At 34.9% G+C, this 15518-nt stretch overlaps 1 protein-coding gene across 8 annotated transcripts in view; it reads left to right on the forward strand.

The window, feature by feature from the left end:
• Window positions 1-15518, forward strand: part of ZZZ3 (zinc finger ZZ-type containing 3) — an 88732-nt gene that overhangs the window by 40964 nt on the left and 32250 nt on the right. The window contains exon 1 of one of the 8 annotated variants that reach the window (XM_045522986.2): window positions 3109-3164. The exons of the other annotated variants lie outside the window; for them this stretch is intronic. Coding sequence (XP_045378942.2) covers window positions 3124-3164 — 41 coding nt within the window. The 5' untranslated portion in view covers window positions 3109-3123. Of the gene's footprint in view, window positions 1-3108; window positions 3165-15518 lie in introns of those variants that run through there. 8 annotated transcript variants of the gene reach the window in all.

Genomic DNA, 15518 nt, shown 5'->3' on the forward strand with positions numbered 1-15518 from the left:
GCTGAAAATATCAAATCCTGGTTGTAGAATACAGTAATCCTTTTCCATGCATTATAGGTAGTTCAGAATCAAATATGATAACATGGTGGCCTTTTAGCCTAGGTCTTTTTTCTGAAAAAAATTTCTTCTGTTTTCTTTATAAATAGCATTTTAAGAGGTCACTTTATCTGAGCATTGTACTCCTTTTGTGGAACTGTTAGCATCTTCATGTATTTGATATGTTTGAAGTCCAACCTGAGATGACTAAACAACTCATAAGTGAAGAGTTTTTCGATTTGAGATAAGTTGAGTTCTTATCATTAGTATTCTCTCTCAGGGTTTAAAAGTAGAGTTGCTTTTCTGTAGGCACTAGGAGGTGGAGTGTATGTCTTGGGGGAGTATCAAAAACTCAGGAAATGTGTTTTTTTACAAAATGATAATCTGTTAATTCTATTCTTTGCTTTTTGTTGTTTTTTTGGCCAAAGAGATGCTCACTTATTAAGACTTAGCTGGTTATTAATGATAGAAAATATCTTCCCATTAATTCATTATGTTACTTTTTTGGTAAGAGCTCTTCTGATGATTCTGAAAGTTAATGTTCCTGTAAAACAATTGTCTAAAGATAGTGGTTGTAACATTTGAAGAAGGAGGTCCATACTCCTAAACCTTTGAGAATGAGAGCGATACAGCTTCATGGGTTCCTTAGGGTGTAGAGTCCTTTGGAATTTGGATGATAGTTGCTTTATTAAGACAGTGTTTTCAAATTAAATTAGTGTCTTGTTGAATGACTTTGGGCAAAATAATTTCTCCTTGCTTTTTTGCCTTATTCCAGATCTTTTGAAAATAGCACCTTTTGACACTTCACTGTTAAATCCCCCTTCTCCCCCCAAAGGAGGCACTTCAGAAGTGAGATGGAGGGGGAGCATCTTGATTAGCATCTTGGTTAGGAAGAGGGTGCTTGTTACAACAGATAAAATCTCTTTCAGTGAAATCCCTGCTTTTATGCTTTTTATCTAGAGCTAAGAGATTGTTAGATAAAATGTCTTGACTCTTTTTACCCAAATTGTCATTGTTAAAAACAGCCTCATGATACCTGTCTAGTGCTTCAATTCTCAAGTAAATTTCTGGCAACTGGAAAATGTTATTAAAAGGCACTTTGGGTAAAGGGGAAAAAAAGACACTTGGGGTAGGTGGATTTTTGTCCTCCTGCACACACATGTATGCATACCCCATTAAACGTTTCTTGTCTTCCTTATTCTACTCATGCTAGAAAATTGCTCCAGATAGTAATTCCCTTTTGAAACTGGTAATTGGGCATTGCTCAGTCCACATGTTGAATATCCCCACCGGTAGGGTGTCAGTACTTCCTGACAGCTAGTTTAAAAAATATATTATGAATAGAAAACACTGAGTGTGGCATAATTCTTTGGAGCCAGGAGGACATAGCTCTTCTTTATTCCAGTTGCAGTTATCTAAATTAACGTTGATTATTTAATCAGCAACCTTCTGTCGTAGCATTCATCCTGTAATTTATCCATCTTGTTTGCAAGGATTTCACATACAGGGTCCTCTAATCACATGTGAATGTTTGAAAAGGTATTGTATGTACAGTCCTAGACTTAGACCTGAATCATAGTAATTAGAATTAGGCCCTAGGCCAGATAAATGAGTCTGCAGATGTTCTGGTACGTACCGTGTTTCCTGTCTAGATGCCATCCCTCTTCTCCAGCACATAAACCCATAGTGTGCTTTTATATATTTATTTTTCCAGATGGAGAATTCCACCACGAGCAAGGAGCTAAAGGGTATCTTCTCCTCTGGCACAGTTCTGTGAATTATTTTACTAGAATATGCCTTCTTAAAGATTAGAGAGTGAGGAATCAAAAGAAATATACTTTATCCCAATACTCATCTTCAAGGTGGATGGAGTCTGTTGAAGTGGTAGATAATACCTAATGACTCACTTTTTGGCCTAAATAGCTGAACTGACTCAGATGATGTGCTTAACTGTGGATTGCCCTTTCTGTTTGGGAATTGGCCTTTTGCTGATTGTGAATCAAAAGCGCTGAAACTGATCTCTTAAGTTTTGAAGTTCTGGCTCTAGGGAGAGAAGGTGTGGAAGATTTTAGGTCCTGGACCTAATATTAATATTCAGAGCTTTTCCTCCAATTCAGAAGGCAATTACTGGAAAATAAATTTTTTAATGAAAACGTGATTTGGTCTATTGCCTCTGAATTCTCACTGTACAAGAATATATAAATAAATCTGTATTTGAAGGGCTTTGGGTGGCTTCATATAAGCTTTCATGAACAGATAGAAGGTGAAGAGTCAGATTTAGGGTTTCTAGATTCTTGAGTTCTTAGGAAAGATTACCTCATTAATAACATTGCTAGTGTTTATACCACTTTGTAAGTTTCTAGATAATGAAAGTGTAAGAGTAAGATAGTTATTGCTCACCGAAGAGTTTTGCTCATGTAGTCTTCAGGTAAGAATCTTACTTTTAAGCCATATTAAGGCACATTATAAGAATTGTAGTTTCAAACAGTTCTCTGAAAATATTAATGTACTAGATAATTACAGTGTGTCCTGTTGTACGGTGCTTATGACGAATCACTTGATACTTCGTCAATTTCAGAAGCAATGTAGGAAAATCTTTATCAGTTCTTCTAGATTCATTACTTCCTGTACTGTTTGTCAAGGTAATTTCTTTCAAGGGGGCAGAAAACTCCAGGACTAGGGCTGGATTTTACTTGGAAGGAATAGAGTTGTCATCCTGCCCTGGATAAAATGACTTTACATTTGTACCATGATTCATAATTTGCAAAGCAGCTTTATCTAGTTTCTCATTTGACACCCACAACAACTGGGAAATACAGTATAGGTGGCAATGTCCAGTCCCCATTTCCTAACTCAAAATTACAGTTCTTAGGTTATTTATTTGAAGTATGATGCGTTATGGCTAGAAATGCGATTAGAACTTCTGTCTTCGAATTGATAATGTGAACTACACTTGATTACCTCATCCAGTAAGGATTTATTCCATGGACTTTTGGGGTTTCTAGGTTGAGAACTCTAATGGAGCAGATCTTGGATACTCAGTTTTCAGAATTCATTACCATAAACTTGAGCTCTGTAATTGTAATCATGATTATTTGGTTTTATCTGTTGAAGAATCAGCATTATAGGTAAGTAACCTGTTCTGTTTATTGAATGAAATACTTTCATGTTCGTTGTCTTAAAGGACATTTTCTTAATGAGTCTGTGAAGGATAGCTGCCACGTACTAACTGGGGAAATAAAACTACAGCTACACTTTGACATTAAATAGAGGATTTGGATTAATTTGCAAAAAATAGTTCATGGAGGGTGGTTTTGAATGTGGTTAGGTATGTTACAGTCAGAAGTTACTGGGGAAAGCTCATGCTTGGTGCAGCTTCTCAGTTCATGGGAAAAGGCTGTGAAGTACAAGAGCCAGACTGGCCCCAGGAGTTTGGCACAAAGATTAATGGGAGGAGGAAGGTAACTGTCCTAAGTGTAAAATTTTTGCTTGTAAGTGAGTAAGCTGCTGACTAATCGAAGTATTCCGTGAAGTCTTTGTTTTTTCCTTTGAGTACCAACATCCTTTAATTCAACTAATGTCAGTGGTTTCTAAAAGTGACTGTGCTGTAATCCAGGTATATTTGTACTCAAGTATAATTTCGTCTTTTTTCCTTGATTTAGGGTCATCTTTGCCTGACAGAGTTTATGTAGTGATACTTTTTCTGGCATCACTGCCAGAATAGGTCTGTTTTTGACTGTGTCAAATGATTGGGCTTCTCTGCTTTTTATGTTCTTATAATGTGACTTCTTTTCCATGTTCTTTTCTAAGTTCTGTGGCTTCTTAACAATTTTCTTTTCTTCATTTTTGTTGGCTTTCGTTGGTCACTTTTGCTAGCATGGTACTTTCCTCTAATAACTCAGCCTTCCCTTCTAATTGACAACTTTTAGTTTTCTTTAAACTTGGAAATCAGAATAACCAAGCTTGTCATAATTGTCTCATGATTCGTAAGTGATACATGGAGGAATTTCTTTTTGAATGGGTAAATAAGCATTAGTGCATGGGACGTTTGTTTTAGTAGTGTTTTCCTGCTTGCTTTGTTTCTGCTTTGGAGGCTGTGTCTTACTTATGTAAGTTACCATGTATCTAAATTCTGCATAAACAACAGTACTTTCTTTGTATATGGCAATAAATACTCAGTAGCCATAAAATCCATCTAAAATAATTATTTATTTGAGACTAATTGAAGTTTAGCCTTGAGTTACAGAAACTTTATTTCTGTAATTTTTATGGTATGCTGAAAGTGTTGAATTTTTACATACTAATAAGTAGATGATACCATATACGCTATCTCTGTGACTTGTGTCATCAGGTGTTCTTATGTGTAGTAATAAGTGAGAAGACCTGCCTTGTGACCTTTCTTCTCCCCCTTCCTTTCTCCTCCTTTCTTCAGTGGAATTTGTTTACCGCCATTTCCTTTGCGTTATGATGAAGAGCTGCTTCGACTTGTCTCTCTAATCTCTGATTTTAACATAGGAAATCTGTAAAGTGGCGAGAGGAGACTGAGTCATTTGTTCAGGGTTCTCTCAGTAGGCAGAATTCTCTGTAGTGTGTTACAATTTTATTTTCACATACCTAGTAATATTCGTATGGTGGGCATTAAAAATATGTCACTGAGGGTCTGAATTTTGCTTTCTTTCTTTAAAAGGATTGAAATTTGTTCTGACAGGCAGTTAATTTACTTAATAATAAGCTTGGTCCTAATAAGGCTTATGGTTTTGGTTCTGTTAGTTGGGGGAGTCCAGAACACCTGTATTCTGGGCAGTTTAGCCTTACTTCTATGGCCTGGCCTTTCTGGTGTCTCACTTGAAAAGGTCTTTACTTGGGTTGATTGAAACCTGAATGCCTCTAGCTTGTGGGAACAGTGGTAGTTAACGCCTGGTCCTGTGGAATCTCGTATTTTATACATGCAGCTTTATGTTCAGCCCAAAACTCAAGATTCTGTTTTCTGTTTTTCTCTCTTTTGCTGCTTCTTTGGTGCTCTGTTCCACAAATTCCAGGCGCCTCAGCTTCCTCAAACTGTTTCCTTTCTCTGTGCTCATCTAGACCTGTTCTTGTTCCATAGTACTGACAGCACTTCCGTGTAGAAAATGAGTGTGATCACAGGGCTTAGCTCACTTGTTTGCCCTGTCTTACAGATCGCAGTTCTGTGCTGCCTCTTGTCCAATGTCTAACAGTAATTGTTTCTATATTTTCTCCAGTTTCCTAGTTATGCATGGCAGGAGGGTATTCAGTGTTAGCAACTCTGCCATGGAAAGAAAAGTCTCTGTCTGATTTAATTTTAATATGCATTAGGTATGTTTTCTTATTGTAACACTCACCCACAGCCTGCAGTTTAACCACTTGAAAGTTATTTTTTGTTGATGCTCCTGTGACAATGAGGGCAATTTTTAAGTTATACCTTAAAAATCAGTTTAAGCTTTTTTTTTTTCCCCTAAGAAGCTTAACTCAGCAAAATTGGAATAATAACAATTATAATTGAAGAGTGAAGGTAAAAGAGACTTGACATTGTCTTAGTTGTGTTGATAAGGTGTTGCTATCGTGGGAGCAGAAGTAAAAATTGGGTTACTGGTTCAGATACAGTTCATGAGGATGGGTAAAAGAGAAAAGTGACATACAAGAAGACATGAAACATTGTTTACTAAGTTTGAAATAGTAACCATAAATGATTAAGGGGTTTTATCTGGGTTTTAGTTAGCTGTTTTCTTAGACTCTTCATATTTTTTTTGCTGGACCAAATTATCCGTATTATATTTTCAGAAAGCCATGATGAATATGCCCTTTTTGTGACAATCAGTTTAATCCAGTTTGTTGTAAGTGTTTTGTTTTTTTCATTAAATGTAGAGTGTTTTGCAGAAATCTCTTTTCCCTGGTACTATAATTTTTATCATTTGTGGAAAGTTGAAGAACTTTGATTCAGCTTTACCTTCTCTTCTGTTATTCTTCCTCTAATTTTAAAATGTATTTTTATAATATTTTTAGCTAACAGGTCATAAACTTATTTTGCTGTATTTAAACTTTAGTTGGAAGGAAAGGGTCGTGCTAATAGTTTATTGGCAGTGTGGGTAGGAAGTGCGATTGAAGAAGATTACAATCAAAACCTAAAGTATCTTCTTAATAAATACTTCAAAACGTATATATGGGTGTGGAGAGTCAGTTTAAATGCAACAAGTATATTTTTAAGTAATGTTTTTTTTTTTAAGGCACCAATCATAGCTAGATAATGTTTTTATTTTTAAAATGGTACCTCATTTAATTCTAGAAACTCAATATTTTAAGAAATTTTATTTGTAAATTATTTACAGAGGTTGTACTAGATTTGAAGAGTGCTCCAATCTCCTTCATTTACCATTTTTAACTGGTACTGTGGTTAAATGTCTTTAACTTCCGTGGTTGTCGTTTTCTCTTCTATAAAGTTGATGTGATTTGATTTCTGTAATCCTAATGAATGCTTCATATATGTCTGTCTATCCAATGTCTGTCTATCCAGTATGATTTTGAATTCTCTTTCTCTGCCTTTCTCCTTCCTTTTGGCACTGCTCAGGCTTCAGTTATTTACTTTCTTATTTTGCATGCTCTCTCTGGGCACTCTCACTGCTGTGAAACTACCATCTATAGACTGATGGATTTCCAAATTCGTATCTCCAGGCATTTTATTCTTGAGCTTCAGCCTGTTTACAAGGTATCTCTGTCTGCATGTCTCACAGTAAACCCAGTGGGGCATGTCTAACTTTGAGCTTGACGTTGCTTCCTCCACGCACACTCAGTATGCAGTACCATCGTTTTACCCACCTGGTAGTGTCTTTCACTTGCCCAGTCTAGAAAAGTGTACTACTATTTGTCTTCAATTACTTCTTCACTGTCACTTTCTTAAATGAATGCCGTTATCTTCTGTTTTCTGATTACTGGAGTAAATGTAGCTGGAGTACACTACTGGAGTATTGTAGCGAGAGTAAGTGTCTTTAGAATAAAACCTATTCTTTAAGTGAATTTTTGCATGATTTTAAAACATTCTTTTTTATTTTCTGCCTATATTTATAACAGATTAAACCTTTAGTTCCTGGATTATTATGTTCTTTCACTCTAAAATTTCTCATATGCCTAACTGCCTGCTCTAGCACACTCTTACCCCCATTTCTCTGGTTCCCTTCCTTCCTCTGTCTGCAACGTGAGAAGGCGCTCTCAGTTTAGATATTGTATTCTCTGAGAAATCTTTCCTATCTTCCCGAGACTGATGAATCCTTGTGTACTCTATCATAGCAAACTATAATTTCTTGTAAGCATGCACCATACACTAAACCTCAAGCTCTTTGAGGGAACCATGTCTTTCTAGTTGGTTATTATATCGTCATTGAAATGTCAAGCCTTATCCTGCTTTGGAAGTGTCAGAAAAAAATTTAACATGCTTTTCATAGTAGACATTTTAAAATACCATAGGTTTGACTTTAAGATCCTGAGTTTATGGAGTTAATAATAGTGATGATTTATCTTATTTACTTTTTGAAAAATCTAGACCTTAAATTTTCAGAAGAAAAATTGAATAACCTATGTAATCATTCACATAGTTCACTAAACTCAGAAATTGGGGGGAGATAATGGCAGGGAGTGGGGAGGTAAAAGGGTGTGTCACATGATCAGGGATGGTTGTCTGAACACAGTACCTGGTGGTACAATAATGCTTTTTACATGGCCATATAAAAAATGTAGCTCAGTTGTTAATACCAGACCCAAAGAGAGGAAGTCATTGTATAATAAAGCAAATTTACAACTTTGGTATGATCAGAATGTTTTATATGGCTTCAAATATATTTTTACAATCTAGAGTTTTGCCAATAGGCTTTAGAAACTAGCGTACAGAATGGTAAGAATTTGGTTGGGGTTGTCTTTATTAAATTGAAGGACTTGAAAGAAAATGTGTGTATTTATATGTGTCTATCCTATTATTTAAAGATTTTCATCAGAGAATATTACTCAGCTTTCTCTGTGCAAACTTATAACTTTGAGTAGATAGTAGAAATAATTAACTATGACATGTTCTGTGCCTTTGAAGTCACTGTGAAATGAGCAGATAGCTTAACAGAGATGTAGTTTTCTTCTGTTTGAGGTGTGTTGCCTGTTAAGAGTATTAGTTTATAACAAGAAATCACTAGCTTGTTTATATTCTATGAAACTTTGATGTATTTGCTATTCCAGAACAGAAGGTGAACTTTTTTAGATGTTACAGCAGATTGTTTCTTAGAGGGAGTAATCTGAAACTATTGAGTAGGGAAAAATATGTGAATCTTGCTCTGCCTGGTGGTCAGGATTTTTTCTAGGGGATTGTGCCACTTTTATACTGACCACAGTACAGTTGCATTCAGCTTCCTGTATTAAGAGGGAAAACTCAATTTGTTGAATAGATTTAGAAAAACAGGTACTAGGGATAAGTTGAAAATTCCTCTTTTAAGATGTATTACCACAAGAAACCTGGAGTCTTTAGGGAAGAGAAAAACATTATTTGAATGGCTATAAAAGTGTGGATTAAAAAGAGTAACACACATTCTTTTAAAAACTCCCTGTGAATACCTTTGTATGGTATTTAAAAGGTATTCAGTTTGAATACAAAGTATTAAAATTGAGTAACCAGTAAGGAACCTCATTAGAGTATTTAAAACTAGCGAGAGAAATAAAGTCAATGTAGTCAGAGGTTGTTTTAGTAAGAGCTTGTTGGTTACAGGAATCAGAAACCCATTCAAAATACATCCAATGAAAACAGGTTTATTTTAAATACATAGTAAGACAGTCTTACGAATATCTAGGGTCGGGAAATAAAGTCTAACCAGGCCTTGAGAAATTATAACCTATTAGTATTCAAGGTTATACTCTCTTACCTCTGTTTTTCTTTGTGCATTGTGGACTGTGGTTTTTCTCTTTTTACGAATGTTTTTTGCACACTCCTTTCTCCCTTAATTTCAGTTTGCAAATGACAGTGACTTCCCACTGCTTGCCCTGGCGCCCACTCTACCTGATCTTTCTTCTGCAGAGCTGCTTCTTCACGTTCTCTAAAGAGAACCTGGTGTATTGACTTCTCTGTAGGTGGACTCTCCTGGATTCACTCCCTGGCAAAATTATCAGTGGTCAGGAGTGGAGTTACTGTGGGGGTAGGTTGGGTGGAGCCAGAGGCAAAGTCAGTTTTGGGTAACCTCCATATATCCAGATAGCAAGGATATCTTCCAGAAAAGAGGTTGGTGGGCAGTATAGGCTGTCAAAACATGCCCATTATAGACAACGTGGTGTTTTGGGTTCAGCTGTATTCATTAGTTAAATGTCTATAAAATGGGTTATGGGCACTCTCATATATTGCTAGTGGGAATGCAAAATGGTGCCCCCACTGTGGCAATCTGTTTGGTAGTTTCTTGATAAATTTACCGTATGATTTTACAATTCCACTTTTAGATATATATTAAAAAGAATTAAAAACAAGTTTTCAAATAAAAAAGCATACGTAGATGTTCATGGTAGCACTGCTTATGATAGTCAAAAGGTGTGTACAACTCAAATGTCCGTAAACTGATGAATAGACTTAAAAAAGAAGTGTTATCAATATGGTGGAATATTATTCAGCCATGAAAAGGAATGAGGTACTTTTATATGTTACCACATGGATGAATCTTGAAAACATTATGCTAAGCGAAGAAGCCAGACACAGCAGGTCACATATTGTATGTTCATTTATGTGAAATATCTAGAATAAGCAAATTCATAGGGACAGAAAGCAGATTAATGGTTGCTGGAGGTTGGCAGTTGTGTACATAACATTGTGAATGTACTAAATGTCACTTAATCGTTTGCTTTAAAATGGTTAAAATAGTGAACTTTTTATTTTGTCAATTTTAACACAGAGAATGCCAAAAAAAAAAAAAAAAAGTGTGAGTGGGGTATGTGCATACCAGAGATGCTCTAGATAATCCACTGGGAGATAGGAAGGAAATGCTATTTATATGTATTTTTCCTCATTCTTAAGAATTTCTTGGGTTCTTTGTATATGTTTATAGTGTATATATGTACAGTAAAAAATAATTTATAAGTAAGTATACACAAATTGGAAGCACGTGCCACAATTTTTATTTTATTTTTTTTACCAGTAGAGGTGCCTGATGTAAAAAATATGAAAATCATTATTTTTTAGCAAGGAGAAGCCAGTTATTAATCAGTAATTTTTTGCTTTGGGAAAGTTTTTAGAGATATTGCTAAGTTCTCTCTTGAGGTCAGGGTTGTAGAATCCCAATAATATATTTATAGAAACTTTTGGGCTCAGCTGGTATTTACTTAACAGTGAAAATAACTTGGGTTACTTTTAGCCAAATTGGTGATCTATTATAATTAGACTGATATTTTAAGTAAAGGAATCATGATTTCTGCAAGGGTGGGAATAGGAAGCATGCCCGCCAATTAATGAGAATTCTTTAAGAGATAAATTGTTAATAAAGTAAAAAGAACTCAGGAGATAATACATGTAAACTTTAAAAGTCTTTGGGAAGTTTCCATGTTATGGTGATTTCCTTTTTAATATGTGAGTAAAACATATTAGTACATTTGAAGGGGCCTTTGACATGCAGGAATTGCATAGTGGTTATATTAGGTAGCTTGCGACTGAGGTAGTACTCCTCTGATTTGCTCAACTTTATTAAAACGGCAAAAACAAGTAGGACATCGTTACCCTTACAGATGATATCAGTGCCTGACTGTGCTGGACTCAGCCATCATTGCTCAGAGTGTTCTTGGAAGTCAGCTTTTGGTACAGCTTGCATAATATCGTCAGTGGATACTTAATTTTTAGTAGGATTCTTAATCAGGTTTGGTACAGAAATACAAGAGATTTATTCTAACAGTTTGCAGTTGGTGTAATGATAATAGTTTCAGAGGCTGTTTTATCCCTCTCAGTTTATAGGTGTAAAAACCTAGACCAGAAAAGATGAGTCATGTTCAAGATTTCATGGAGTAGTGGCAGAGTTGCCGCTTGTAATGTTTCCTGACTCTTAGGTCAGGTATTTTCTACTTCTGCCTTCTTGATAAAAGTTTTAAATTATTATTATTATTATTTTGGTCTGCATAGTAGCCCTGAGGGTGTATTAGTCAAATTTCACTACCCCAGTGAAGAAACTGTTAAGTCTCCTAATTTTTTTGTGTGTGTGTATATTTTTTCATTGAAGTATAGTCAGTTTACAATGTTGTGTCAATTTCTGGTGTACAGCATAATGCTTCAGTCACACATGAACTCACATGTATTCATTTTCATATTCTTTTTTACCATTACTTACTGTAAGATACTGAATATAGTTCCCTGTGCTATACAGTATGAACTTGTTGTTTATCTATTTTATATATATTAGTATCTGCAAATCTTGAACTCCCAGTTGATCTCTTTCCACCCTCTTCCCCCTCTGGTAACCATAAGTTTGTTTTCTATGTCTGTGAGTCTGTTTTTGTTTTGTAAATAAGTTCATTTGTCTCTTTTTTTTACATTCCACATATAAGTGATATCATATGGTATTTTTCTTTCTCTGTCTCTTTCCTTCACTTAGAATGACAATCTCCAGGTTCATCCATGTTGCTGCAAATGGTATTATCTCCTATTTTTTTATAAATGGACTTAATTTTTTTAGTACAGTTTTAGATTTACAGAAAAGAAGTACAAAAATTCCCATATACTCTACCCTGTTTCCTCTGTTAACATCTTACATTAGTGTAACATTTATTGTAATTAGTGAATTGGTAGATTTTTATCAATTATATATAATATATAGTTTAATCAGTATGTATAATATGTAAAATATATTAAACCCCACACTGTATTCAGAGTCCCTTAGTTCTTTTGCCCAATATCCTTCTGTTCCGGAATCCCATTTAGTATACCACATTACTAACAGTTGTCATGTCTCCTTAGGCTTCTCTTGGTTGTGGCAGTTTTTCAGACTTGGCTTATTGATGACCTGGGCAATTTTGAGGGATACTAGTTAGTTATTCATAGCTGCCTCTGTGTTGTAATTTGTCTGATGTTTTCCTCATGATTACACTAGGGTCGTGGGTTTTTGAGAGGAAGACCACAGAGGTGAAGTGTCATTTTTATCCTGTTATACCAAGGGATAGACTTTTAATACTATTCATTGCTGTTGATGACCTTGATCACCTGGCTGAGGTGGTGCCTGTCAGGTTTCTCATTGTAAAGTTATTCTCCCTCTGCTTTCCATATTGTATTGTTTGGAAAGAAATCACTGCACACTTACAGGGCAGAGTGTCTATGTAAATTATTTGACATTCCTCTGCATGGGAAAATTTTCCCCCTCTTTTCCTTTCATTTATTTACTCAGTCACTTATTTATATCAGTATGGACTCATAGAAATCTGTTTTTATACCTTGGGGTATCATTTAGTGCTACTTTATTTTATTGCTCAAGTTGTTCCAGCTTTGGTCATTGGGAACCTTTCTCTTGGCTCCTGTGCCCCATTAAGGAGTGTATTTTTGTTGTGTGTGTTTGTGTGCTTTTTGAGCACTTTCTTACTTTCTGGCACTTCAAAATGCTCTAGACTCGTCTTATATATTTCCTGCCCCAGTCTTAGAAACAGCCCTCTCTTCAAGGAACCCCAGTTCCTTTTACTGGAAAACGATAGTAGAAGCCAGTATTTGGGTGCTATGTGTGCTCATTGATACTAGGTTGTTGTTGCTTTTATTTAGTTGTCTCAGCTGATAGAGTAAGAAAATACACGTGTGTATACAAACCTGTATATCTATACACATATCTGTAAATCTGTATGTAATCATCTGTAATCTATACCGAACTAAACATGAGTTCATATTTTGACTTTACCTCTAGTTCCAAACAGGCATACCTTGTTTTGTTGCCCTTGGCGAATAATTGCCTTTTTTATAAATTGAAGATTTTGACAAGCCTGCATTGAACAAGTTTATTACCACCATTTTTCCTACAGTTTTTCCTCATTTTGCATCTTTGTGTTACATTTTGGTATTGCAATATTTCAAACTCTCCACCAGCAAAAGAAGATTACAACATGCTGAAGGCTCAGGTAATAGTTAGCATTCTTCTTTTTTTTTTTTTTTAGCAATATGGTATTTTAAAATTAAGGTTTGTACATTTTCTTTCAGTTATAATGTTATCACATACTTAATAGAGTATATTTTGTGTAAGTATAACTTCTATAAGTGCTTGGAAACCAAAAAGTTTGACTCTACTGTGTTATTCACGTTATTGCAGTAGTCTATAACTGAACCTAAAATATCTCTCAGGTATGCCTGTGTATTACCACGTGGATCATTATAACCACTTTACCTTGCTTATTTGTAAATTCCCAACAGTGACAAAGCTGGCTTTCTTCACTTGCCATCCATTTACTTAATTTTTTAGTTGTACGGTAACATCAGAATCGTCAGCCTATATCTTTGTGGGAAATAACTTAATGAACTCGAGGTAGTACTTCTGTCAAGTACTTTTAGTTTTACAGGTGCTACTTATTTCCAAAATTACATAGGTCAGGACTTTATTCTTCTACTCCCTTCAGTGTCTTCAAACATTTGTAATACAAGTAGATCCTTTTGTCACAGTTTGCATTCCTGACCTCCTAAAAGAGTTTCTAAAATTTGCATGCACTCATTCTCTGTATTGTAAAGTTCTGTGGGTTTTCACAAATGCATATTGTCATGTTTTCACCATTACAGTGTCATACAGAATAGTTTACTGCTCTAAAAATCTCCTTTGGAAAAAAAAAACCCCGAAACTTTTGCTTCACCTTTTCCACCCTCCTCCCCTATTTCTGAACTTCTGGGAACCAGTGATCTTTTTACTGCCTCCACAGTTTTGCGTATTTCAGAATGTCACATGCAGTATGAAGCTTTTTCAGACTGGCTTCTTTCACTGAGCTGCATGCACTTAAGGTTCATCCATGTCTTTTTGTGATGTGGTAGCTCATTTCTTTTTATTTCTGAATAATTTTCCATTTTATGGATGTGCCACAGCTTGTTTGCCCATTTACCTGTTGAGGGACATCTTGGTTGCTTCTCAATTTTTGCGATTATGAATAAAATTGTTATAAATGTTTGCATGCAGGTTTTGTATGGGTATCAGTGAAGAAAAATACCTAAACGTGCCCTTGATAGATCTTATGGTAAGACTATGTTTAGTTTTGTAGGAAACTGCCAGATTGTCTTCCAAAGTAGCTGTTCCAGTTTGCATTCCCATGAGTAATGAATGAGACTTCCTCATTCTTGAGTTAATCCGTATCCTCATCAGCATTTGGTATTTTCAGGTTTTTGGGTTTAAACCAATCTAATCTAAGAAGTGTGTGGTAGCCTTCCTGAATTTTCAATGTAAATACAGCAGAGACTTTCTGTGCTATGTAAAAATATTTACTATGCTGGACATTTCATGCAGGTAATGTTTTTGTAAACTTTTTTTGTAAATGAATAATTTTAAGGGCTTTGGAGAGTGTTTCCTAAAGATCCTGTTGGTAATTTCTAAAGCAAAGAATTTTTTTTGCATAATTAGTTTCCTTGTTATAAATCTGTTCTCTATCAAAAGTGAAGCTTTTGTTACAAGAATAGTGAGGTGTTTATCATAAGAACTAGAAATTTCTCAGTAACATATTCCTCTGTATTTTGTGTTACTATATGTATTATTAAAATTAAAATTTTTAATTTTAAAATTTATTTTATTAAAATATATTAAAATTAAAAATTTTACTTATTTTTTCAAAAGATAAAGTAATAATTTTATTTTATGATGTAATTATGAGGCCTTTATTTCTTTTATGTCTCACATTTCCCATAATGTTTCTATTATGTAACTAGAAAATATTTTTTAAATTAAGCATGTGACATTTATTCTCATAGAGATATTAGAAGAGGCTTAATAAAGAATTTTAGCTCTCCCCAAAATATCTCTGTTTTCTTGTGTTGTGCTAAGGAGGAAAGAACACTTAAGATGTAGGACCAAGGGATGTTGGCATGGGTCTCAATCCTGGGCTGACCAGTCATGCAGATGTCACTTCATCTCTTTGAACTTGATTTTATTCAGTTGTGCTATGGAGAGGTTGTGCATATTTACCCTTGAGGTGGTACCTTGTAGTTCTAAAATTACATGATTCTGTGGCACCTGTGTTTGCTATTTTGTTAATTTTGCTTTGAATATTTTTTCCCTAAGCTTACACTCTTTCATAGCCTCTTTTATAGCATTGGATGTGTCTTTATAAGCTGCTGTAGGAAACAGTGGCTAAATAATCAAAAAATTGTATTATTCGGTAGCAATCTACATAGGTTTAAAAAATACATTTTAAAATATTTTATATTTATTGAAGCTGGTATCATTAGTATTACTGGAAGATCTTAGCTGAGATAAGCATTTCTAAAAATGATTTTCTATTTTTTTTAATAGCTTTTTTGGGTAGGGCTT

The sequence above is a fragment of the Camelus bactrianus genome, chromosome 13 (genome assembly GCF_048773025.1).
Source record: "Camelus bactrianus isolate YW-2024 breed Bactrian camel chromosome 13, ASM4877302v1, whole genome shotgun sequence".
Lineage (NCBI taxonomy): Eukaryota > Metazoa > Chordata > Mammalia > Artiodactyla > Camelidae > Camelus > Camelus bactrianus.